At 58.9% G+C, this 24,807-nt stretch overlaps 1 protein-coding gene across 1 annotated transcript in view; it reads left to right on the top strand.

Moving 5' to 3' along the window:
- The first annotated feature begins 811 nt into the window (after positions 1-811).
- The window catches only part of LOC127045947 (SCO-spondin-like), a 162,019-nt gene continuing 138,023 nt past the window's right edge, over positions 812-24,807 (top strand). Inside the window, exons 1-13 of the mRNA XM_050942846.1 lie at positions 812-907; positions 2,834-3,015; positions 4,363-4,501; positions 6,077-6,289; positions 7,883-7,965; positions 10,651-10,821; positions 11,333-11,577; positions 18,573-18,675; positions 19,208-19,366; positions 20,963-21,048; positions 21,445-21,573; positions 21,653-21,815; positions 22,333-22,573. Coding sequence (XP_050798803.1) covers positions 4,398-4,501; positions 6,077-6,289; positions 7,883-7,965; positions 10,651-10,821; positions 11,333-11,577; positions 18,573-18,675; positions 19,208-19,366; positions 20,963-21,048; positions 21,445-21,573; positions 21,653-21,815; positions 22,333-22,573 — 1,697 coding nt within the window. The 5' untranslated portion in view covers positions 812-907; positions 2,834-3,015; positions 4,363-4,397. The remainder of the gene's footprint in view (positions 908-2,833; positions 3,016-4,362; positions 4,502-6,076; positions 6,290-7,882; positions 7,966-10,650; positions 10,822-11,332; positions 11,578-18,572; positions 18,676-19,207; positions 19,367-20,962; positions 21,049-21,444; positions 21,574-21,652; positions 21,816-22,332; positions 22,574-24,807) is intronic.

The raw sequence follows: 24,807 nt of genomic DNA, 5'->3' as shown, positions 1-24,807 counted from the left end.
CTGGTTTCCGGACTGTCTGGCTCGTTAGCAGATTCCCTGGGCCTCCTCTCCGGGTCACAGCCCCACAGCTTGGGCTGCTGCACCGTGCCAGGACGGAGTAAGGAAAGTGATGAATGAACATAAAAATGTGTGCGTGCGTGTGTGTGTGTCTGGGTTTTGTTGGGGGACGGGTAGGGTGACCAGATGTCCTGATTTTATAGGGACAGTCCCAATATTTGGGTCTTTTTCTTATATAGGCTCCTATTACCCCCCACCCCCGTCCCAATTTCTCACACTTGCTGTCTGGTCACCCTAGACGGGGGGCAGTAGCCGGTTTTCCTGTGTCTGGGAGGAGGCCACCCTAGGGCTGGAAGCAGGACCAGTGCAGGGCCCTGAGGGCAGTTCTGCACCCCGGGGAGGCTGGCAGGGATGCCGGGGGTCTCGGTGAGCCAAATCCACCCACTGAACATGCTCAGAGTGGCACAGAGGGGCCTTACTGAGAATCATGGCCTGGGGAGTTGCTAGGCAGTGGAGGCAATGCAGCCTTGCCCAGCTGCCCCAGGATGATGGGTAGGCACAGACTGGGGAGAGGCAGAAAGGGGGCTAGGCTGGCGGGAGGTGAGTTAATAGGGCTATGCAGGGCTGGAAGTGGCATTGCAGGGCAAGGAGCAGAGCCATCTCTCTGCAGGGCCCCAGCGGGGCCTCGTGCTTTTTAGCCTCTCCCTGTCCCAATTTGCTTCCAGTCTCAGCTAATACGCCAGGCTCTGAGGATGGGGCCTGGGTGGCCACTCGGGACACTGCTCTGGGAGGGAATTACTCACAAGGAGTAGGAGGAATCTAGGAGCTGCCGGACTGGAGCTGGCAAGGCGTCCACCCAGCTCAATATCCCGTCTCCAGCTGTGGCCAGGACCAGCCGCTGCAGAGGCAGGTGGGGGCAAATCTGGGCTAACCAGCCCCTAGTGGAGCTCCTGGGGGAGTCTGGGATAGAGGGACGCAGCAGATCTGTGAGTGGGAGCCCAGCTACGGACTAGTCTGCGGCTGGTGGCTGGCGCTGAGCGATCTCACCAGAGCAGTGCATTTCCGGGGAGCCGTCCCCTCTGGGGCGAGTCCCGTGTGACTCAGATCTTGCCTGGGGGGGCGTGGTGAGCAAGGTCTGGTTGGGGGGACTCACGGTGCTCTGATTCTGTCCTTACCCTTCCCTTGGCGCCAGAAGTCTGCCCCCTCCCCTCCCTTCCCTGAGTGGGGGGCCCGGCCTCGGACATTCTTTGTGGGGATGAGCCAGAGCCCAGGACGTGAGGATAAGGCAGATCCGGGTCTGGGACAGGCAGCTGAAGGGGAAGCCAGCGGGGGCCAAGATTCCAGCCCAGCAGCTGGGAAATCCCCAGGCCACATCCTAGTTACACATGAGCCCCTGTTCTGGGCAGGCAACATCCTGGAGAGCCCCCACACCGGCACCGGCCGCTCCCCCACCCTGCCCACCACGGGGAAGGTGGCACAGAGCTCTGCATTCAGGGGCCTGCCTGCCTCCCCAACGCCCCCGGGCGGGTCCTTCCCTGGGGAGCAGCTTGGCCTGGTAGTTATAGCAAGGGGCTGGGCTGGGTGTCAGGACACCTGGGTTCTCTCTGTGGTGTTGGGAAGGGAGTGGGCTCTGGTGGTTGGAATAGGGGCCTGTGTGTCAGGACACCTGGGTTCTCTCTGCAGTGTTGGGAGGGGAGTGGGCTCTGGTGGTTGGAATAGGGGCCTGGGTGTCAGGACACCTGGGTTCTCTCTGCAGTGTTGGGAGGGGAGTGGGCTCTGGTGGTTGGAATAGGGGCCTGGGTGTCAGGACACCTGGGTTCTCTCTGCAGTGTTGGGAGGGGAGTGGGCTCTGGTGGTTGGAATAGGGGCCTGGGTGTCAGGACACCTGGGTTCTCTCTGCGGTGTTGGGAGGGGAGTGGGCTGTGGTGGTTGGAATAGGGGCCTGGGTGTCAGGAATCCTGGGTCCTATCCATGGTTCCAGGAAGGGAGTGGGAGCTGGAGGTTAGAATAGGTGTCAGGGTCTCCTATTGGTAGGTGGCTGATCACTGTGTGATCTTGGGGGAGTCTCTGCCCTCCTGTGCCTTGATTTCCCTACATGGGAAGTAGGACCCTTGTACTTCCCTGGGGGCTGGGGAGCTCCCTGTTTGCAAAGGGGGTTGTGCACGTGTCCCCTGCACCACACATGCTAATTGCAACGGGCTGTTATTATCCTGGCTGTCCCCCACGGCCCCTCACTCCGAAGCTTCCAAGGTGCAGCTTTACATGTTGGGACTCGTAGTCTCTGGGGCCCACATAGCTCAGGACCTGTGGCCATGGCAGGTTACAGCAGAGGCCCAAGGAGGCTGCAGGGCACGAGCAGGGAGAACTGCCTAGGTCCAGCTGCTCCTCTGCCGAGCCCAGGGCATGGCTGGTCCCTGCACCTGCCCTGGGGCCGCGCCCAGTGACTGTCACGCACGGGGCCCCCACCCCACCCTGGAGACAGTTGGCCAGCGGGGATCACTTTGGGGCTCAGGCCATCCCATTCCTCGTCTCTGTTCCCCCTGGAGCTCCCCCAGATTGTTCCCTCCTCCCTCGGGGGTCACACCCTTCAGGTAGCTCCCAGCCATCCCCAAGCTCCGCAGGTGCCCCCTGCCCAGAGACACGCAGGGCACAGGGCTCCGTACCCGCTGGCCAGGCCTTAGCTCATCCCCCCACGTGTCCCCTGTGAAGTGTGGGCTGGAAAGACCCCGGCCCCCTGTGGCCCAAGGGGAGGGTGGGGGTGGGGGGTTTCCGTCTGAGTGAGCAGAGCGAATCCCCACTGCAGCAGCTGTGTTTCCCGGGGAATTCTCCAATCCAGGCTCCTCTGATGGCTGAGTCCGGCTCAGCGGACAGGATATAAAGCCCTCCCCTGGGCTGCTGCCCGCCCCACTCCAGAGGGGAAGAGCCACCCAGGGATGTGGCCCTAGGTGCAGGGAGCGGCTGCGGGGGGAGGCAGACCCAGGCGAGCGCACTGGGGCTTTGGGACTCCAGGAGACTCAGGTAAGGGAGTTCTGGGTGCGCAAGGGTCCTGGGGGCTCAGAGCAGGTAGGGGTGGAAAATCCTGGGGCGATTCCTGCCTGGCTCCCACCCCAAAGCCTCTGAAGAGAGGTATGTGAGTTCCCCACTCCCATCCAGCCCGGCATGGCTGTGGGCATCCAGTGTACTTCCTACCCTGGGGTGAGCGTGGGGCAGAGCAGGGATGTGGCGGACAGTTCTGGAGTAGCCTGCCCCTAGGAGATGCTGCTGCCTCCCCATAGCAGTTAGGGGTTGGCAGGAGGGTTTCTAGCCTTTCTAAATCGTTGTGCTATCTAACGTAGCTGTGGACGTTATTCACACGAGCATCTAGCCAAATCCTTCTTTGAACCCACCGAAGCTCTTGGCCTCAGTACAATCTTGTGGCAGTGGGTTCCAAAGGTTAACGCTATCTGGTGTCTACAGGAAGGCCAGTGTTTCCATAGCCCACGGTGTGCTGGCAGGGAAAGTCCCAGTCTTCAGCCCCGCTAGGGAGTGGAATAGTCTCCACTGCTGGGTGGGAGCCAGTCTGGGCCTCCCACAGTAGAGGGGGGCTGACCCCGTCACACCCTGGGGCCCAGGTGGAGGGGGCGGCTCTGAGATGGGCAGCGAGGTGCAGGATCAAGGTGCTGTTTGCTAGCTGTTACACGCGTGTGAGCACGCTGCACACACTGCTGGGGGTGTGTGATTCCAGCTTGGGCAGACTCCCACGCTAGCTCTGCTCGAGCGGGCGCACAGAAAACAGCAGCAGGGGCAGCAGTGTGGGCTAGCCGCCGAGTATGACCCCCGAGGTCAGGCGGGGCGGCTGGCCTGACCCGTCACCGTGCCACCACTCCACACTGCTGTTCTTAGCACGCGCTCCAGCACAGCTAGTGCCTCTGAGCCCTGGGGGTTGGCACCTCCCAGCTGGTGTGTAGATGTCCCCCGTGGGACCCTCGCCAGCACCAGTGGAACCACAGGGGTCCGTAGGGTTCCCTGCACCTGGTGTTACTGAGCAGGGCTGTCTGTGTTAGGCTCGGTGGGGTCTGCTTCGGGAGAGCCCTGGGCTGCTCCCAGCCCCGGCTCGGGGAGTCTCCGCTTCAGGAGAGCCCTGGCCGCTCCCAGCCCTGGCTCAGTGGGGTCTGAGCTCTGGGAGAGCCCTGGGCTGCTCCCAGCCGTGTCTCGAGGGGTCTCTGCTCCAGGAGAACCCTGGGCCGCTCCCCGTAGTGCCCAGGCTCGGTCAGTCCCTGCTGGACGGTTTGCTGTGAACGTTGGCCTGGCTCTGGCCTGAGCTGCTTAGCAAAGTTGGGGGGTCTGTGCTGCCCCCGCTCCCGGTGAGCCTTTCTGTCTCCGCAGGCTGCACGTGGCAACGGTGAGATTGGCTGCAGGCCATGCCGGGCGCAGCACGGGGCCGGGCTCTCTGCCCTCCCAACGGGGAGCTGACTGGGATGCTGGTCTGGCTCTCGCTCTGGGTGCCGGCAGTGCTGGCTGAGGGGTAAGGATGTGTCACCCGCTTTGGGTTCGTCCATGAGCAGCCGGCCCCGGGCTCCCACCGGAGCTGTTACGCCCCCCACCTGCCAGGCCCTGCAAGGGAGCAGAGCTGAGCCCCAGTGCGTGGGGATATGACCCCCCAGGCGGCTGTGCAGCCGCAGGGCTCTGCCTGCCTGTGATCCCCGGGGCCAGTCCCCGCAGGTCCCCGCTGCGCTGGGGTCCATGGGGGGGTGGGAGAAGCCTGAGTCCACTCGCATCCCTCAGGATAGAGAGGTGAGGCAGTGCTGGGGGCAGGGTGAGGGTTAGTTTAGGGGGCCCCTTCCCCCCGCTCAGCTGGGCTCCTCACCCCCGGACTCCAGCCAGTCCCAATGCCTCACAGTCCCTCCACGTGGCTTCACCCTCCGCTGCTGGCTGGGCAGTCTGGTAACCCCATGGCAGCCCCTCCCCTTGTGACTCCAATGTGGAGGGGAGGCTGGGAAGCCAGATCCCGGCACAGCTGGGATGGGGGAGTCAGGCTCCTTGAACCCCACGTCAGAGCTGGGACGGGGAAACCAGGCTCCCTGAACCCCATGGTGGAGCTGGGATGGGGGAGCCAGGCTCCCTGAACCCCACATCAGAGCTGGGATGGGGAGCTAGGTTCCCTGAACCCCATGCTGGAGCTGGGACAGGGAGCCAGGCTCCCTGAACCCCACCTCGGAGCTGGGATGGGGAGCCAGGCTCCCTGAACCCCACCTCGGAGCTGGGATGGGGAGCCAGGCTCCCTGAACCCCACGTCAGAGCTGGGATGGAGAGCCAGGCTCCCTGAACCCCACGTCGGAGCTGGGATGGGGAGCCAGGCTCCCTGAACCCCACGTCGGAGCTGGGACGGGGGAGCCAGCCTCAGCACAGGCCTGGGCTGCACAAGGGGTTCCGGATCCGAGTGCTGTGGGTTTGGCGCTGGGACTCCTGGTCAGGCTTGGCCGGCTAAGGGCCGGGGTTGCAACCTGAGGGGAGGGGTGGGAAAGGCTGGGTCCCGGGCTCTGGTTTGGGGGAGCTGAGTCCAGGGCTCTGGTCTGGGGTTCAGAGTTGTGGTTTGGGGGACCAGGGTTGTGGTTTCAGGGTCCAGGGCTCTGATTTGGGGGAGCTGGGTCCAGGGCTATGGTTTGGGGGTTCAGGGTTGTGGTTTGGGGGACCAGGGTTGTGGCTTGGGGGTCCAGGGCTCTGGTTTGGGGGAGCGGGGTCCAGGGCTCTGGTTTGAGGTACCAGAGTTGTGGTTTGGGGGTCCAGGGCTCCGGTTTGGGGGAGCAGGGTTCAGGGCTCTGGTTTGGGGGAGCTGGGTCCAGGGCTCTGCTTTGGGGGTCCAGGGCTCTGCTTTGGAGGAGTGGGGTCCAGGGCTCTGGTTTGAGGTACCAGGGTTGTAGTTTGGGGGTCCAGGGCTCTGATTTGGGGGAGTTGGGTCCAGGGCTATGGTTTGCGGGTTCAGGGTTGTGGTTTGGGGGACCAGGGTTGTGGTTTCAGGGTCCAGGGCTCCAGTTTGGGGGTCCAGGGCGCTGTGTGGGGGCCGGGCCCGTTCCTCATTTGGATGCCGGTGCCATTGCAGGCGCTGGTGTGAGAGGACGGAGCAGGTGATGGAGGAGGAGGTGGTGAGCCCCCGGCGCGAGCAGGCGGTGCCCTGCGTGGACGTGCACCACTACAACCTGGCCGGCTGGCGCATCGACCAGCACAGGATGCGCCAGGCCTACGGTGGGGACGAGGCCATTGCCCACTTCTATGCCCAGGCCGGGCCTGCCGCCTCCCTGTGCTACATCTACAAGTGAGTGGGCAGGGAGAGCAGGGGGGCACCCGGCCAAGCAGGAGCCGCCAGCGGGGCAGAGCAGGGGATGCTGGGGGGAGGTGGGATCGGGGAGGCCAATAAGGAACCAAGGAAGATTCAGCCCAGGAGTGACTCCCTCAGCACCTCCCCTCTCTGTGACCTGCCCCCTCTGTGCCTCTGTCCCCTATCTGTACCCCCATCCTCTCTGTGCCCCTTGTCCTCTCTGTACCCCCGTCCTCTCTGTGCCCCTTGTCCCTCTCTGTACCCCCATCCCCTCTGTGTGACCCCCGTCCCCTCTCTGTGCCCCATCCACTCTGTGCCCCCTCACCCCCTCTGTGACCCCTGTCCTCTCTGTACCCCTGTCCCCTCTCTGTACCCCCGTCCCCTCTGTGTGACCCCACCCCTTTATGCCCCTGTCCCCTCTCTGTACCCCCATCCTCTCTGTGCCCCTTGTCCTCTCTGTACCCCCGTCCTCTCTGTGCCCCTTGTCCCTCTCTGTACCCCCATCCCCTCTGTGTGACCCCCGTCCCCTCTCTGTGCCCCATCCACTCTGTGCCCCCTCACCCCCTCTGTGACCTCTGTCCTCTCTGTACCCCTGTCCCCTCTCTGTACCCCCGTCCCCTCTGTGTGACCCCACACCTCTATGCCCCTGTCCCCTCTCTGTACCTCCATCCTCTCTGTGCCCCTTGTCCTCTCTGTACCCCAGTCCTCTCTGTGCCCCTTGTCCCTCTCTGTACCCCCATCCCCTCTGTGTGACCCCGGCCCCTCTCTGTGCCCCATCCACTCTGTGCCCCCTCACCCCCTCTGTGACCTCTGTCCTCTCTGTACCCCTGTCCCCTCTCTGTACCCCCGTCCCCTCTGTGTGACCCCACACCTCTGTGCCCCTGTCCCCTCTCTGTACCCCCGTCCTCTCTGTGCCCCTCGTCCCCTCTGTACCCCCATCCCCTCTGTGTGACCCCACCCCCTCTGTGCCCCCTGTCCTCTCTGTGCCCCCATCCCCTCTCTGTGCCCCCTGTTCTCTGTGTGCCCCATCCCCTCTGTGTGACCCCACCCCCTCTGTGCCCCCTGTCCCCTCTGTACCCTCGTCCCCTCTCTGTACCCCCATCCCCTCTCTGTGACCCCCGTCCCCTCTCTGTGCCCCATCCCCTCTGTGCCCCCTCACCCCCTCTGTGCTCCCTGTCCCCTCTGTCCCCTCATCCCCTCTCTGTACCCCCATCCCCTCTCTGTGACCCCCGTCCCCTCTCTGTGCCCCATCCCCTCTGTGCCCCCTGTCCTCTCTGTACCCCTGTCCCCTTTCTGTACCCCTGTCCCCTCTGTGTGACACCACCCCCTCTGTGTCCCCATCCCCTCTCTGTGCCCCCTGTCCTCTCTGAACCCCCATCCCCCCTCTGTACTCCCCTCCCCTCTCTGTACCCCCCTGCCTTCTGTGTGACTCTGCCCCCTCTGTGCCCCCTGTCCTCTCTGAACCCCCGTCCCCTCTCTGCCCCCGTCCCCGCTGTGCCTACTGTCCTCTCTCTGCACCCGCCCCTCTCTGTGCCCCCCATGTCTGTGCCCACCGCCCCTCTCTGATCGTGTCTCCCCCCCGCCCACTAGGCCCCCAGACACAAGGCCCGTGGTGTGGAACCGCACAGTGCGAGGCTGCTGCCAGGGCTGGAGCGGACCCCACTGCACCCAGGGTGAGGAGCCTGCCAGAGCCTGGCACAGGGCATCGGGCTGGGGTCAATGGGGGCCGGGTTCAGGGGGGAGGGGAGTCGGGCATTGGGCTGGGGCTGGCGGGGGCTGAGTTCAGGGGGAGGGGAGCTGGGCATAGGGCACTGGGCTGGAGCAGGTGGGGGCCGGGTTCAGGGGGAGGGGAGCTGGGCACAAGGCATTGGGCTGGAGCAGGTGGGGGCTGGGTTCGGGGGGAGGGGAGCTGGGCATAGGGCACTGGGCTGGAGCAGGTGGGGGCTGGGTTCAGGGGGAGGGGAGCTGGGCACAAGGCATTGGGCTGGAGCAGGTGGGGGCTGGGTTCGGGGGGAGAGGAGCCGGGTACAAGGCATTGGGCTGGAGCAGGTGGGGGCTGGGTTCGGGGGGAGGGGAGCCGGGCACAGGGTGTTGGGCTGGAGCAAGTGGGGGCCGGGTTTGCGGGGAGGGGAGCTGGGCACAGGGCATTGGGCTGGAGCAGGTGGGGGCCGGGTTCGGAGGGAGGGGAGCCGGGCACAGGGCACTGGGCTGGAGCAGATGGGGGCCGGGTTCGAGGGGAGAGGAGCCGGGCACAGGGCACTGGGCTGGAGCAGATGGGGGCCGGGTTCGAGGGGAGGGGAGCTGGGCATAGGGCATTGGGCTGGAGCAGGTGGGGGCCGGGTTCAGGGGGAGGGGAGCCGGGCACAGGGCACTGGGCTGGAGCACGTGGGGGCCGGGTTCGAGGGGAGGAGACCTGGGCACAGGGCACTGGGCTGGAGCAGGTGGGGGCCGGGTTTGGAGGGAGGGGAGCCGGACACAGGGCACTGGGCTAGAGCAGGTGGGGGCCAGGTTCGAGGGGAGGGGAGCCGGACACAGGGCACTGGGCTAGAGCAGGTGGGGGCCGGGTTCGAGGGGAGGGGAGCTGGGCACAAGGCGTTGGGCTGGAGCAGGTGGGGGCCAGGTTCGAGGGGAGAGGAGCCGGGCACAGGGCACTGGGCTGGAGCAGATGGGGGCCGGGTTCGAGGGGAGAGGAGCCGGGCACAGGGCACTGGGCTGGAGCAGGTGGGGGCCGGGTTCAGGGGGAGGGGAGCCGGGCACAGGGCACTGGGCTGGAGCACGTGGGGGCCGGGTTCGAGGGGAGGAGACCTGGGCACAGGGCACTGGGCTGGAGCAGGTGGGGGCCGGGTTTGGAGGGAGGGGAGCCGGACACAGGGCACTGGGCTAGAGCAGGTGGGGGCCGGGTTTGAGGGGAGGGGAGCTGGGCATAGGGCGTTGGGCTGGAGCAGGTGGGGGCCAGGTTCGAGGGGAGGGGAGCCGGACACAGGGCACTGGGCTAGAGCAGGTGGGGGCCGGGTTCGAGGGGAGGGGAGCTGGGCATAGGGCGTTGGGCTGGAGCAGGTGGGGGCCGGGTTCAGGGGGAGGGGAGCTGGGCACAGGGCGTTGGGCTGGAGCAGGTGGGGGCCAGGTTCGAGGGGAGGGGAGCTGGGCACAGGGCACTGGGCTGGAGCACGTGGGGGCCGGGTTTGAGGGGAGGAGACCTGGGCACAGGGCACTGGGCTGGAGCAGGTGGGGGCCAGGTTCGAGGGGAGGGGAGCTGGGCACAGGGCGTTGGGCTGGAGCAGGTGGGGGCCAGGTTCGAGGGGAGGGGAGCTGGGCACAGGGCGTTGGGCTGGAGCAGGTGGGGGCCGGGTTTGAGGGGAGGGGAGCTGGGCACAGGGCGTTGGGCTGGAGCACGTGGGGGCCGGGTTCGAGGGGAGGGGAGCTGGGCACAGGGCGTTGGGCTGGAGCAGATGGGGGCCGGGTTCGAGGGGAGAGGAGCCAGGCACAGGGCACTGGGCTGGAGCAGATGGGGGCCGGGTTTGAGGGGAGGGGAGCTGGGCACAGGGCGTTGGGCTGGAGCAGGTGGGGGCCGGGTTCGAGGGGAGGGGAGCTGGGCATAGGGCGTTGGGCTGGAGCAGGTGGGGGCTGGGTTCGAGGGGAGGGGAGCTGGGCACAGGGCGTTGGGCTGGAGCAGGTGGGGGCCAGGTTCGAGGGGAGGGGAGCTGGGCATAGGGCGTTGGGCTGGAGCACGTGGGGGCCGGGTTCGAGGGGAGGAGACCTGGGCACAGGGCACTGGGCTGGAGCACGTGGGGGCCAGGTTCGAGGGGAGGGGAGCTGGGCACAGGGCGTTGGGCTGGAGCAGGTGGGGGCCGGGTTTGAGGGGAGGGGAGCCGGACACAGGGCACTGGGCTAGAGCAGGTGGGGGCCGGGTTCGAGGGGAGGGGAGCTGGGCACAAGGCGTTGGGCTGGAGCAGGTGGGGGCCAGGTTCGAGGGGAGGGGAGCCGGACACAGGGCACTGGGCTGGAGCAGGTGGGGGCCGGGTTTGGAGGGAGGGGAGCCGGACACAGGGCGTTGGGCTGGAGCAGGTGGGGGCCGGGTTTGAGGGGAGGGGAGCTGGGCACAGGGCGTTGGGCTGGAGCAGGTGGGGGCCGGGTTCGAGGGGAGGGGAGCTGGGCACAGGGCGTTGGGCTGGAGCAGGTGGGGGCCGGGTTCGAGGGGAGAGGAGCCGGGCACAGGGCGTTGGGCTGGAGCAGGTGGGGGCTCAGTTCAGGGGCGGGGAGGGGAACTGGGCACAGGGCGTCAGGCTGAAACAGGTGGGGGTCAAGTTTGGAGGTGGGGCCTCGTTCTCCCCTGACCGGTGTCTGTCGCTCTCCCCCAGGTGAGGGCTTCCTGGGGCTCTGCTTCTCCACGTGGCAGTGCCAGGCTGGCCTGGGCACCTGGAACCTGTCCCTGCTGAGCAGGGCTGAGTGCTGCGGGCGCCCCTGGGGCCGCAGCTGGAAGAACAGCTCCTCCGAGCTCTGCCTCAGCTGCTCCACCCTGCCCCTGCCAGGTGAGTCCCGGCTCCGGGGGCAAGGGGCACTGCCCTGCGTGCTGCTCCCATAGCCAGGCCCTGCTGCAGCCACCTGGGGCAGCGCCCCCAGCCCCCCTGACCCAGCCAGTCTCGCTCCCCAGCACCATGGAGCCGCAGCCCCCGGGAGGTGGCAGCTCCCAGCATGCCTTGCTCCCTGCATTGTGCTCTCTGGGACAGCCACAGGGGTGCTAAGGAGTGAGACCCTCACCCCCTTGGGCAGCAGTGACCCTCAGGAGAGACCCCAGGGTGGCCCTGGCATGCTCTATCGCCTGCCCCTGGGCAGCTGAGCTCTGACTGACCCTCCCAGGGGGGCAATTCGGAGCCCCTCACGCCAGGTCTCCCAGAGGCCAGTTATTGGGTGCCCCCCAGGCCATGCTGTCTACCTTGCCTCTATGGCAGCTCACAGTAGGGGGTCCTGGTTCTGGAGTTCTGTAGGTGTCACCAGATCGTGACGTGCCCGCTGGCTGATTGGTCCCCCGTTCTTCCGCAGGGGACCTTCCGACCCCCTTCCTCCTCCGGCCCTTGCCTCCCACGGCCCTGCTGGGCCTGCCCAGGCCTCGCCACCGCCTCTTCACCACCTGCGTCACCTGGGCCGGCTTCCACTACCGCAGCTTTGATGGGAAACATTTCCAATTCCATGGGGACTGCACCTACAGCCTAGCCGCTGCCTCCGACGGCACCTGGGCCGTGGACATCTCAGGCAGTGGGACCTGCGCACCACCACACTGCCACCGGGTACAGGGTCTCGCCGGGGTCCTCCAGGACCATCCAGGGCCTCGGGTGGGGCGTGGGGGGCGAGATAGGAAGAAAGGGAGAGGGAGTGAGAAAAGAGCAAGGGAGAGTGTGATGGGTTCAGTCACAGAGACCCCCTTGGGACTGTCACCTGATGTGCTGAAGTTACCTCTGAGCCCATTTTCCTTGCCAGCTTGGGACTCCAGAACCCTGCCTTGTTGAGCCAAACACACCAGCCTGCTGCAACACAGACCCAGGGTCTAGGCCATGCCCCCCAAACTGCAGGCTTAGCTGAAAACAGCTCAGCAGGTCACCTCTCCAGTGCCCAGACACTCAGCTCCCAATGGGATCTAAACCCCAAATAAATCCGCTTTACTCTGTATAAAGCTTATACAGGGTAAACTCATAGATTGTTCACCCTCTATAACACTGATAGAGAGACATTCACAGCTGTTTGCTCCCCCAGGGATTAATCACTTACTCTGGGTTCATTAATAAACAAAAGTGATTGTATTAAGTATAAAAAGTAGGATGTAAGTGGTCTCAAGTAATAACAGACAGAACAAAGTAAGTCACAAAAGCAAAATAAACTCGCAAGTCTAAGCCTAATACATTAAGAAGCTGAATACAGGTAAATCTGATCCTCAGCGATGTTCCAATAAGCTTCTTTCACAGACTAGACTCCTTCCTCATCTGGGCCCAATCCTTTCCCTGGTACAGTCCTTGTCAGTTCCAGCTCAGGTGGTAGCTAGGGGATTTCTCATGACTGCAGCCCCCTTTGTCCTGTTCCACCCCCTTTTATAGCTTTGGCCCAAGGCAGGAATCTTTTGTCTCTTGGGGTCCCCACCCCCCTTTGGATTCCAGCATCATGTGACATGGTCACATGGCCTGTGAGACACCCCAGCCTCCATTCTTCCTGGGCTGGCTCACAGGTACTCAGGAAGGCTTGCAAGTAAACAGCCATTCACAGCCAATGGTTCTAGTCAATGGGAGCCATCAAGATTCTAAACCTCCATCAAAGGCCCACACTTTGCACAATTACAAGAGGCCCCCAGAGTTATACTTCATATTCCTGGCTTCAGATACAAGAGTGGGACATGCCTACAAATAGGGAGAATATAGTCACTAGGTTATAACCTTTGTAATGATGCCTTCCAAGAGACCTTTTGCACAAAGCATATTCCAGTTACATCATATTTCCCCTCCTAAGGATATTTCCATAAATCATATGGATGCAACGTCACAAAGAGAGAGCCAGAGAGACACACTGAGAGTGGGCTGGGGGTGGAGGGGGGTACCAGGGAGACCCCGGGGGGGAGACTGGCTGAGGAGGGGCCGATGGAGGTCACCTACCCCCCCCGCTCCACAGAGCTTCAGGCCAGAAGATCTCTCAGGCCACAGGCCGTGAATTTCAGCCAGTTCTTTCTGGCCCGAGCCCCGTGGCTTGTGTCTGGCTAGAGCAGTGGTTTCCCCAAGAATTGAAATTAGGGGGGGTGTTCAAATTTACATGAGGGGGGTGTCAGGACCGATGAGCTATATAAAAGAGATATGAATAAAGTAAAGTGTTTTGTTAGGATAATGCAAATTTAACATAAGGATAATGCAAGTTACACCAAAACATATAACAGGTCTAGGTTTCTAAAAACATATAATTTTTTTAAGAGGGCAGTCCTCTCATGGATCAGTAACTGGTTAAAAGATAGGAAACAAAGGGTAGGAATAAATGGTCAGTTTTCAGAATGGAGAGAAATAAATAGTAGTATCTCTGAGGGGTAGCCAGTACTGGGACCATTACTATTCAACATACTCATAAATGATCTGGAAAAATGGGTAAACAGTGAGGTGGCAAAATTTTCAGATGGTACAAAACTAATCAAGATAGTTAAGTCCCAGGCAGACTGCGAAATGTTACAAAGGGATCTCACAAAACTGGGTGACTGGGCAACAAAATGGCAGATGAAATTCATTGTTGATAAATGCAAAGCAATGCACATTGGAAAACAATCTCAACTATACATACAAAATGAAGGAGTCTGAATTAGCTGTTACCACTCAAGGAAGATCTGAGGGTTTGGCTACACTTACAGCTGTACAGCGCTGCCACGGGAGCGCTCCCGCAGCAGTGCTTTGAAGTGCGAGTGTGGTCGCGGCGCCAGCGCTGGGAGAGAGCTCTCCCAGCGCTGCACGTACTCCACCTCCCCGTGGGGATTAGCTTACAGTGCTGGGAGCCGTGATCCCAGCCCTGGGGCACTGTTTACACTGGCACTTTGCAGCGCTGTAACTTGCTGCGCTCCGGGGGGTGTTTTTTCACACCCCTGAGTGAGAAAGTTGCAGCGCTGGAAAGCGCCAGTGTAGCCAAGGCCCGGGAGTCACTGTGGATTCTTCTCTGGAAACATCCACTCAATGTGCAGCAGCAGTCAATGATTCCCAACATTCTGTTTGCTTTTTTAAAAAGAACAGGAGGACTTGTGGCACCTTAGAGACTAACAAATTTATTTGAGCATGAGCTTTCGTGGGCTACAGCTCACTTCATTGGCTGTAGCTCACAAAAGCTTATGCTCAAATAAATTTGTTAGTCTAAGGTGCTGCAAGTACTCCTGTTCTTTTTACGGATACAGACTAACAGGGCTGCTACTCTGAAACCTTTGCTTTTTTAATAAAGAGAGAGATAATAAGACAGAAAATATCATACTACCTCTGTATAAATCCATGGTGTGTGCACACCTTGAATACTGTGTGCAGATCTGGTCACCCATCCCAAAAGAGAGAGATTGGAAATGGAAAAGGTTCAGAGATGGGCAACTAAAATGATTAGGGGTATGAAACAGGAGAGATTAAAATGACTGGGAATTTTCAGCTTAGAAAAGAGACAACTAAGGGGGATATGACAGAGGTCTATAAAATCTTGACTGGTGTGAAGAAGGAAATGTTATTTACACCTTCACATAACACAGGAACTAGCAGTCACCCAATGAAATGAATAGGCAGCAGGTTTAAAGCAAACAGAAGGAAGTATTTCTTCACACAACATAAAGTCAAGCCGTGGAACTCTTTGCAAGGGGATGCTGTGAAGACCAAAACTATAACAGGATTGAAAAAGAACTAGATAAATTCCTGGAGAATAGGTCCATCGGTGGCTATTAGCCAGGATGGGGAGGGATGCAACACCATGCTCTGAGTGTCCCTAGCCTGTTTGCCAGAAGCTGGGAATGGGCAACAGAGTCCTGCACTTAGGACGGAAGAATCCCATTCACTGCTACAGAATAGGGACCGAGTGGCTAGGCAGCAGTTCTGCAGAAAAGGAACTAGGGATTACAGTGGATGAGAAGCTGGATATGAGTCAACAGTGTGCCCTTGTTGCCAAATGATTAGGAGGCTGAGCACATGACTTATGAGGAGAGGCTGAGAGAACTGGGATTGTTTAGTCTGCGGAAGAGAAGAATGAGGGGGGATTTTCAACTACCTGAAAGGGGGTTCCAAAGAGGTTGGATCTAGACTGTTCTCAGTGGTGGCAGATGACAGAACAAGGAGCAATGGTCTCAAGTTGCAGTGGGGGAGGTTTTAGGTTGGATATTAGGAAAAACTTTTTCACGCAGAGAGTGGTGAAGCACTGGAATGGGTTACCTAGGGTGGTGGTGGAATCTCCTTTCTTAGAGGTTTTTAAGGTCAGGCTTGACAAAGCCCTGGCTGGGATGATTTAGTTGGGAATTGGTCCTGCTTTGAGCAGGGAGTTGGACTAGATACCTTCCTGAGGTCCCTTCCAACCCTGATATTCTATGATTCCATGATTCTATGAACGGGATGGATCACTTGATGGTTACCTGTTCTGTTCATTCCCTCTGAAGCACCTGGCATTGACCACTGTCAGAAGACAGGATACTGAGCTATATGGACCATTGATCTGACCCAGTATGACCATTCTTATGTAAAAATTAATTATAATAACAAAAATGTTTAGTACAGAAACTCCCCAACATAATGACCTCTCAAGACAGCAACAATGTGAGATAACAACCTTGGCAAATAATGCATTTTAAAAATCGTGGCCTACTAGGACACATATTTGTATACATTTCCATTCCCAGTCACAAATCTAGCATTCTGGAGCAAAGTCACTAAAGTACAGTCCAACAAACAAATGTTTATTTAACGTGCCCCTTATTTAAGCCATCAGAGGTGCTTTCACATGAGTACATCTCCCAGGTGGAGGGCAAGAAGGGACCTTCCTTGTTCCTCCAGCTGCTCACTGCTCGCTCTGGCCACGTCTGTTCATTGTGCCACCGTTCACTCCACCGCTCTGTTGCCAATGGCCCTGCACTGTCACCTTCTGCTGCCACCTGCCACTGTGACCTCTGTGAGTTGGTCTCTTGAGGTTCCAGCAGCTCTCAGTGATTTCAGCTGAGCTCTCAGTGGGGGAACCTCGCTGCTAGTGCAGTCTGGGCTGTCTCTTACAGAAAAACACTGTCCCCACAGGAACGCTGTCCCACAACAGGACTAAGCACTTAGACCTGATCGTCAGTGATTTCAGCTGCAGTGGTCACTTAACAGAGCAAAAGACTCTCTATGGGGCCTAATCAGCTCTGTCTTTAAACAGTGGAGAGGGGCAGATCTCCACCCTCTCTCTTGATGCCTTCAAATCATCACAGGCTAAGTACAGTTCTACTGCCCTTTACTCATACAATAAGAGCAACAACATTTCATTCCCAACTCCCCCACGCACATTCAAGTGATTGTAACCCAGCCCCAGCCAAAATCTATCACTTGGGCAACACAGCTCTGTTTGCTGGATCCCTAGGTAGATTAGGTGTGAATGTAAATGCAATCTGGTCCTGAAGCCTTTCCCCCCAGCCCCCAGCTCACCATTAGCTGTGAGGGAAAGCTCTTTGAGACTTTGCTTACAAATCATCATTTGAAATTATTAGATTGGCCAACATCACCGAAATGAATGCACTGACATTGTCATAAAAAAACCCAGCTGTATAAGGAAGCTAGTCTATGTTCATGCTTTTCAAATCTATTATACTTTCAGATACACGTATTTTATCATACACTATATCTGCTTTTAAAGTGTGTATTAATGTTTCAATTTCAATTCAAATTTCCAAACAGTCACTAAATTGGCATGTTTCAGAAAAGCAGCCGTGTTAGTCTGTATCTGCAAAAAGAACAGGCATACTTGTGGCACCTTACAGACTAACAAATGTATTTGAGCATAAGCTTTCATGGGCTACAGCTCACTTCATCGGATGCATAGAATGGAACATAGAGTGAGGAGATATATACACACACAGAGAGCATGAAAAGGTGGGAGTTGCCATACCAACTGTAAGAGGCTAATTAATTAAGATGAGCTGTTGTCAGCAGGATAAAAAAAAACTTTTGCAGTGATAATTAAGATGGCCCATTTTGGACAGTTGACAAGAAGGTGTAAGGACACTTAACATGGGGAAATAACTTCAATGTGTGTAATGACTCAGCCACTCCCAGTCTCTATTCAAGCCCAAATTAATGGTATCTAGTTTGCATATTAATTTAAGTTCAGCAGTTTCTCCTTGGAGTCTGTTTTTGAAGCTTTTCTGTTGCAAAACTGCCACCTTTAAATCTGTTATCGAATGGTCAGAGAGGTTGATGTGTTCTCCTACTGGTTTTTGAATGTTATGATTCCTGATGTCAGATTTGTGTCCATTTATTCTTTTGCGTAGAGACTGTCCGGTTTGGCCAATGTACATGGCAGAGGGGCATTGCTGGCACATGACGGCATATATCACATTGGTAGATGTGCAGGTGAACGAGCCCCTGATGGCGTGGCTGAGGTGGTTAGGTCCTATGATGGTGTCATTTGAATAGATATGTGGACAAAGCTGGCATCGGGCTTTGTTGCAGGATAGGTTCCTGGGTTAGTGTTTTTGTTTTGTGGCGTGTGGTTGCTGGTGAGTATTTGCTTCAGGTTGGGAGACTGTCTATAAGTGAGGACAGGCCTATCTCCCAAGATCTGTGGGAGTGAGGGATCATCTTTAAGGATAGGTTGTAGATCTTTGATGATGTGCTGGAGAGGTTTTAGTTGGGGGCTGCAGGTGATGGCTAGTGGTGTTCTGTTATTTTCTTTGTTGGGCCTGTCCTGTAGTAGATGACTTCTGGGTACTCTTCTGGCTCTGTAAATCTCTTTTTTCACTTCAGCAAGTGGGTACTGTAGTTTGAAGAATGCTTGATAGAGATCTTGTAGGTGTTTGTCCCTGTCTGAGGGATTGGCGCAAATGCGGTTGTATCTTAGAGCTTGGCTGTAGACAATGGATCATGTGGTGTGTCCTAGATGGAAGCTGGAGGCATGTAGGTAAGTATAGCAGTCGGTGGGTTTGATATAGGGTGGTGTTTATGTGACCATCGCTTATTAGCACAGTAGTGTCGAGGAAGTGGACCGCTTGTGTGGACTGATCTAGGCTGAGGTTGATGGTGGGATGGAAATTGTTGAAATCATAGTGGAATTCCTCGAGGGCTTCTTTAGCATGGGTCCAGATGATGAAGATGTTATCAGTGTAGCGCAAGTAGAGTAGGGGTGTTAGGGGACAAGAGCTGAGGAAGCGTTGTTCTAAGTCAGCCATAAAGATGTTGGCATACTGTGGGGCCATGCGGGTACCCATAGCAGTGCCGCTGACTTGAAGGTATATATTGTCCCCAAATGTGAAATAGTTGTGGGTGAGGAAAAAGTCGCAAGGTTCACCCACCAGGTTTGGCATGTAACTAGTTTACAAAACTGGGGAAGGGGTTGGAGAAATTCAGGGGGGGTGGAGGGAAATCACTGGGCTAGAGCGTCTCTCAGGGAAGTAGCCAATCTCCTGGGGAGCCAGCGAGGGATGGAGACTCCCCACTGCCCGGGAAAGCTGGTCCCAGTGGCTCGTCCCCATGCTGTTAAGCCATGGGCCATGTTCCACCACCCTCAGCTAGCTCCGCGCACCCCTGAGCTGCCAGCTCGCTCACTCCCTGCCCCGGCTCCCCCACAGACGCTGCGCATGCTCTTCGGGCTGGACCTGGTCATGGCTCAGGGCCGAAAAGTCTCCGTGAATGGGGCTGTGGTGCCGGAGGGGAAGCCACTCCTACAGGACGGTGAGGGGGTCAGAGAGCTGTGTGGGGGAAAGCCACGGGGCCAGCACATGGCACACAGGGGCTTCCGATCTGCCCATCTGCCTGGCAGAGCCCTGAATACTCCCGTGTCCTGGGCTCATTGGGGTCTCCCCAGGCGCTTGGTTCTCAGCTCCCCTGACACCTGCCAGGGTCCATCGTGCCCAGCGCCCAGGCAGAGCTGGTGGGAGGAGGGGTCTAGCAGCGCTTAGGGGGCCTGGGTCCGGCCGTATGGGCCCCGAGGGGGTGAGTTTGGGGGAATGGGATGGGATTAAGGGGCACACAGAGCACTGAGGCTGTGCCCGGGCAGGAGCAGGCCGACAGTCCATCACCCAGGGCTCTGAGCAGCCCAGTCCTAGGACTCCCAGCCCCTCCTAGAGATGATCCCACCGCTGGCTCCATCTCCCTGGCAGGGAGGCCCATGTGCCCGTTGCTCAGAGCCGCCCCGTCTCTGTGGGCACTGGCCGGCAGCCGGGCCCCTGGCTCTGCTGAGCTGCCCCCCGCTCTCCCCCTGCAGGGATCAGCGTCCGGTGGCTTGGTGACTTCGTCTTCGTGGAGAGCGGCCTGGGCGTGCGGGTCAAGTCTGACGGGCGCGACACGGTGTATGTGACGGTCAGCGGGGAGCTGCGGGGTGCCACACGCGGGCTCTGCGGGCTCTACAACGACGATCCTGCTGGTGAGCGCAGCCTTATGGTGGCAACCTACCCAGCTCACCACGGGGTGCCAGACCCCCTGCTGACAGCACGTGTCCTAGGGCCACACGTCCTGCTCACCATGTGGAGCTGGACCCTCTGCCGACAGCATCCTGCCCCCAACCCACCCTGCTCACCGCGTGGGGCTGGGCACCCTGCCAACAGTGCCCTGCCCCCAACCTGCCGGCTCACCGCATGGGGCTGGGCCCCCTGCCGACAGCGCCCTATACCCAACCCGCCCTGCTCACCGCATGAGGTCGGACCCCCTGCCGACAGCACCCTATCCCCAACCCGCCCTGCTCACCGTGTGGGGCTGGGCCGCCTGCCAACAACGCCCTGCCCCCAACCCGCCGGCTCACCGCGTGGGGCTGGGCACCCTGCCGACAGCGCCCTGCCCCCAACCCACCCTGGTCACCGCATGGGGCCAGGCCCCCTGCCAACAGCGCCCTGCCCCCAACCTGCCCTGCTCACTGCGTGGGGCTAGGCACCCTGTCGACAGCGCCCTGCCCCCAACCCGCCCTGCTCACCGCGTGGGGCTGGATCCCCTGCCGACAGCGCCCTGCCCTGAGGACCCAAGATAGCTCTATCATGGAGTGTGGGGGAGTCAGGGCCCTGCACCCCACGTCCTGCGATTCCCCGGGACTCTCAGCCAGCCAGTAACACAGGTGGTTTATTAGATGACAGGACACAGTCCCAGACAGACCTTGCAGGCACAGACAATAGGATCCCTCAGCCGGGTCCATTTTGGGGGGTCAGGAAGGCCAGAGCCCTGTTGGGAGGCCAGAGCCCAGTCTGGGCTCCCTTCCATTTTCCCAGCCAACTCCAAACTGAAACCCCCTCCAGCCTCTCACTCAGCCCCTCTTCCCCGGCTCCTCCTCCAGCCTTTGGGCAAAGGTGTCACCTGGCTCCAGCTCCGCTCCTGGTTCTCATGTTATGTGCTCAGGTATCTGGCCTCAAGGAAAGACGCTCACCCCCAGTGTAGCCAGTCCCAGCAAAACTCCCCTGTAACCTCCCCAGGGCAACACTCCCCTCTCCCTGCTGTGTCACAGGCACCCACCCAGGATTCAAAGAAAACATTACGAACATTCCCACTTCCTCACAGTCTCCATCTCCACCAGCCCTGCTGGGAGTGTGTCTCCCTCACAGCGCTCAGCGAGCACCGGAGCATCCCCTGCCAGGGCATGGGACATTCCCGTCCCCTGCATCCCCATGAAGGGGGGACACCTGCCCTGGTGCAGCAGGATCCAAGCTGCCATCCAACGGCCTTGCTGGGTGAGGGGCCCCCAGCTCGCTCCAAGGGACAGGACAGGATGGTCCTTGCACCCCTGGGGCTCTTCTCTCCTTGGCCTGCCTGTGTCTTGGTGATAGTGCCCCGAGAACAAGCCCTCCCACTGCCCATGCGTCTCCCCTGGGGCGGAGCAGGGAACAGACACCAGAGGCTCTTCCCGGCTTGGGCTGGTGAGCGCAGTGTGAGAACTGAGGGGAGATCTGGCAGCGGGGGGTGTCCCCATTCCCATCCCTGACCCACCAGCAGGGGCGGGTTCCTCTCCTCACATTCCCAGCACCTGTTGTGCTTGCAGATGACTTCCTGCGTGTAGGAGGGGATGTGGCCACGCTCGCTGCCAGCTTCGGGAATTCCTGGAGGGTCCCGGATGCCAGCCCAGAGGTACTGTGGAGGGCATCTGCTGCTGTCCTCTCCCATGGCTCAGAGGGAGGGGGAAGGTGTGACACCCCCCAAGGGCTTCGCTAGTGCCCAGAGCCCTTCGCCTCTCTGCAGCATGTTCCTAACCCTGCCAGGAGCAGCTGAAGCTGGGGTGTGTGCGGCAGCTGGTGGCAATGCTTCTCCCTCACAGGAGCAATGCATGCTCAGAAGGGGGAGCGCCCGGGAGCTGCATGGGGTGAGGTGGGGGTGCTCCCCCCCCATGCAGCTCTGGGGGGCGCTGGGCTGATGGCTGAGGCTAGGGGTGCTCCTCCCCCCCATGTGACTCTGGGGGGTGCTGGGCTGATGGTGGAGCCTGGGATGCTCTGGCACTGACGGGGTTTCTGCTTTGTCCGGGTGCAGCTCCCGTGCCAGGACGCGGCGGAGACGGGACACAGCTGCGACGTCACGGAGGCCGGTGCCCTGAGGCAGGAGGCCGAGGCCGTGTGCCAGAAGCTGCTGGCCAGCCCCTTCAGCCAATGCCACTCCGAGGTCAGGGGACGGCAGTTCCCACCCCCCCGGGGGCAGCCGCGCCCCCCGGCGCTCACTGACGTGGCCTCTCTCCCGGCAGGTGGACCCGGGCGGATTCTATGAAGCCTGCATGTATGCGTCCTGCCAGCAGGGAGGCACGGGAGCCGGGCGGCAGGAGGCCATCTGCGCCACCTTCGCCAGCTATGCCCGCGACTGCGCCCAGCAGCAAGTCTATGTCGACTGGCGGAGGCCTGGGTTCTGCGGTAGGGACCATGCACTCCCCGGCAGCACTACGGACCCCTTCCCCCCTGCCCTGCCCTCCACCCACACGCACGCCACCTGCCACAGACCCCACGCCTTCCCCTCGCACCTGGGTCGCATCCAGCCCTGGCCCCTACATACACCCACCCTCATGGCCACGTTCACCCCCCTGCATGCTCAGGAGAGGCTCAGCCCCCCGGGCAGCCTGCCCATGAACGCCTCAGGCTGGAAGGGTCTGGTGCATGTGTAGGAGGCAGGGAATGGTGCTGCCCTCTCGTGGCGAAGCCCATGGGTAAGAGACCCACTACCCCTGTCAGCGGGGAGCAGCTCCTCTCACTTCGGCACCGCAGCCTGCATGGGGGGAGCAGCAGCCCCTTGAGGCTCTCGTGGCATCTCCCCACATGTGTTCCTCTGACATGAGCGACAGGGCAGATGTGCTCCCTGGGAGCCCGCGCTCAGCTGCCCGGCAGAGGGGGCACTGCCAGCCCAGGCCTGAGGCGCCGTGTGTCTGCCCCACAGAGAAGCAGTGCAGCCAGGGGAAGCAGTACTCGGACTGCGTGTCCTCATGCCCGGCCAGCTGTGCCACTGTGGGCACCGGTGAGGAGGGGCACTGCAGGGACGAGTGCGTGAGTGGCTGCGAGTGCCCGCCGGGCCTCTACCTGGAGGGGGGGGCCTGCGTCCCTGAGAGCGACTGCCCCTGTTATCACCGTCGCCAGAAGTACAACCCAGGGCAGAGCATCCAGCAGCGGTGCAACCAGTGGTAAGGAATGCCCCCATCCCCTCTGCCAGCTGGGTGCCGGAATGGGCACCGGGGAGGGGCAGCCCCTGGGTAACCCCCAGCCAGCCTGAGCCCCTGTCCCGCACTGCCGAGGTGAGCTTGTCTCTGCTCTGCCTGGGGCAGCTGCTGGCACCGTCCCGTGCCAGGCTGGGGTGTGGTGATCTGGGGGGACGGGACGGGCTCTATGGGCCCCTCAGTGACGGAGCAGGGTCAGTCCCCGTCTCACAGCTCAGCCAGCCCGTGATCCCACAACAGATAGCTAAGGGTTAATGTCTCTTTCACCTGAAGCACCTGACCAGAGGACCAATCAGGAAACCGGATTTTTTCAACTTTGGGTGGAGGGAATTGAGTGTCTAAGGTCTTTGTTTTCCGTCTGCCTGCCTTCTCTGAGCTTTGGAGAAGTAGCTCTACTTTCTAGTCTTCTGTTTCTAAGTGTAAGGACAAAGAGATCAGATAGTAAGTTCTATGGTTTTCTTTTCTTTGGTATTTGCATGAATATAAGTGCTGGAGTGCTTTGATTTGTATTCTTTTTGAATAAGGCTGTTTATTCAATATTCTTTTAAGCAATTGACCCTGTGTTGTATCATCTAATACAGAGAGAACATTTGTACTTATTTTTCTTCTTCTTGTTTCCTTCGGTGGGCGAACTCTTCTTCTTCTAGTTTTCTTTTGTGTGCTGCCTGTTTGATTTGTTCTTCTCTTTCTTTCATCTCCATCTGTCGCCTGTGTTCAGCTTCTTTGATTTGTTCTTCGGCCGCAATTTTTGCCTTAGAAGTCATGATTCCTGTTTTCTTGGGTTGGGGTGCCCTCCGGTGTTTATCTTCTGAACTGCAGGTTCTCTGTTGCCTCCTGAAGTCTGCCTAGCAACAGTGCCTTTAGCTAATTTTCCTTTTCTCTCTCTAGCTAATGTTCAATGAAGGGAAACCAGAAAAACCACTTTATTTGCATGCCTATAAGTGCTGGTACGACTCTCAATGGGAGTGCTATTGTGTGACAAAAGACTGTTAATAGTCCTTAACGACTTCTGCTTAACATGCAAGCCACAAACTGCCAGAGAGAGCAGAAAAAAAAAATTTCTCTCTGGTTCCCTTTTAAAACCAAACTGTTTCTCTCTGCTAAAAAGCCCTTAGCAGAGAAAAGAAAAATATAATATTTCTACTGGCTTCTGGGTTCTGTCTATCTCCCACCAGCTGCCACTCATGTAATAACCTTAGTCCCAGATTTGGACCTTAGCGTCCAAAATATGGGGGTTAGCATGAAAACCTCCAAGCTTAGTTACCAGCTTGGACCTGGTACCTGCTGCCACCACCCAAAAAATTAGAGTGTTTTGGGGCACTCTGGTCCCTCTGAAAAACCTTCCCTGGGGACCCCAAGACCCAAATCCCTTGAGTCTCACAACAAAGGGAAATAATCCTTTTTCCCTTCCCCCCTCCAGGTGCTCCTGGAGAGATACACAGACACAAGCTCTGTGAATTCAAACAGAGTGAATCTCCCTCTCTGTTCCCAATCCTGGAAACAAAAAGTACTTTCCTATTCCCCCAGAGGGAATGCAAAGTCAGGCTAGCAATCCAACACACAAATCTCCCCGATTCCTTCCTCCCACCAATTCCCTGGTGAGTACAGACTCAATTTCCCTGAAGTAAAGAAAAACTCCAACAGGTCTTAAAAGAAAGCTTTATATAAAAAGAAAGAAAAATAAGTACAAATGTTCTCTCTGTATTAGATGATACAACACAGGGTCAATTGCTTAAAAGAATATTGAATAAACAGCCTTATTCAAAAAGAATACAAATCAAAGCACTCCAGCACTTATATTCATGCAAATACCAAAGAAAAGAAAACCATAGAACTTACTATCTGATCTCTTTGTCCTTACACTTAGAAACAGAAGACTAGAAAGTAGAGCTACTTCTCCAAAGCTCAGAGAAGGCAGGCAGACGGAAAACAAAGACCTTAGACACTCAATTCCCTCCACCCAAAGTTGAAAAAATCCGGTTTCCTGATTGGTCCTCTGGTCAGGTGCTTCAGGTGAAAGAGACATTAACCCTTAGCTATCTGTTTATGACAGTCCCCGTCTCACAGCTCAGCCAGCCCGTGATCCCACCCTGCCCGAGGGGACAACAGCATTGTGTGGGGAGCCCCCTGCCTCCTGGGGAATCACTGGGAGCCCTTCTCCCTCGCCCAGGCAGCTGCACTCCACTTTCCCATACAGCTGA

This window comes from Gopherus flavomarginatus, chromosome 2 (genome assembly GCF_025201925.1).
Source record: "Gopherus flavomarginatus isolate rGopFla2 chromosome 2, rGopFla2.mat.asm, whole genome shotgun sequence".
Classification (NCBI taxonomy): Eukaryota; Metazoa; Chordata; order Testudines; family Testudinidae; genus Gopherus; species Gopherus flavomarginatus.
The sequence above is the reverse complement of the archived record's forward strand: the minus strand, read 5'-3'. Positions and strand labels throughout refer to the sequence as shown.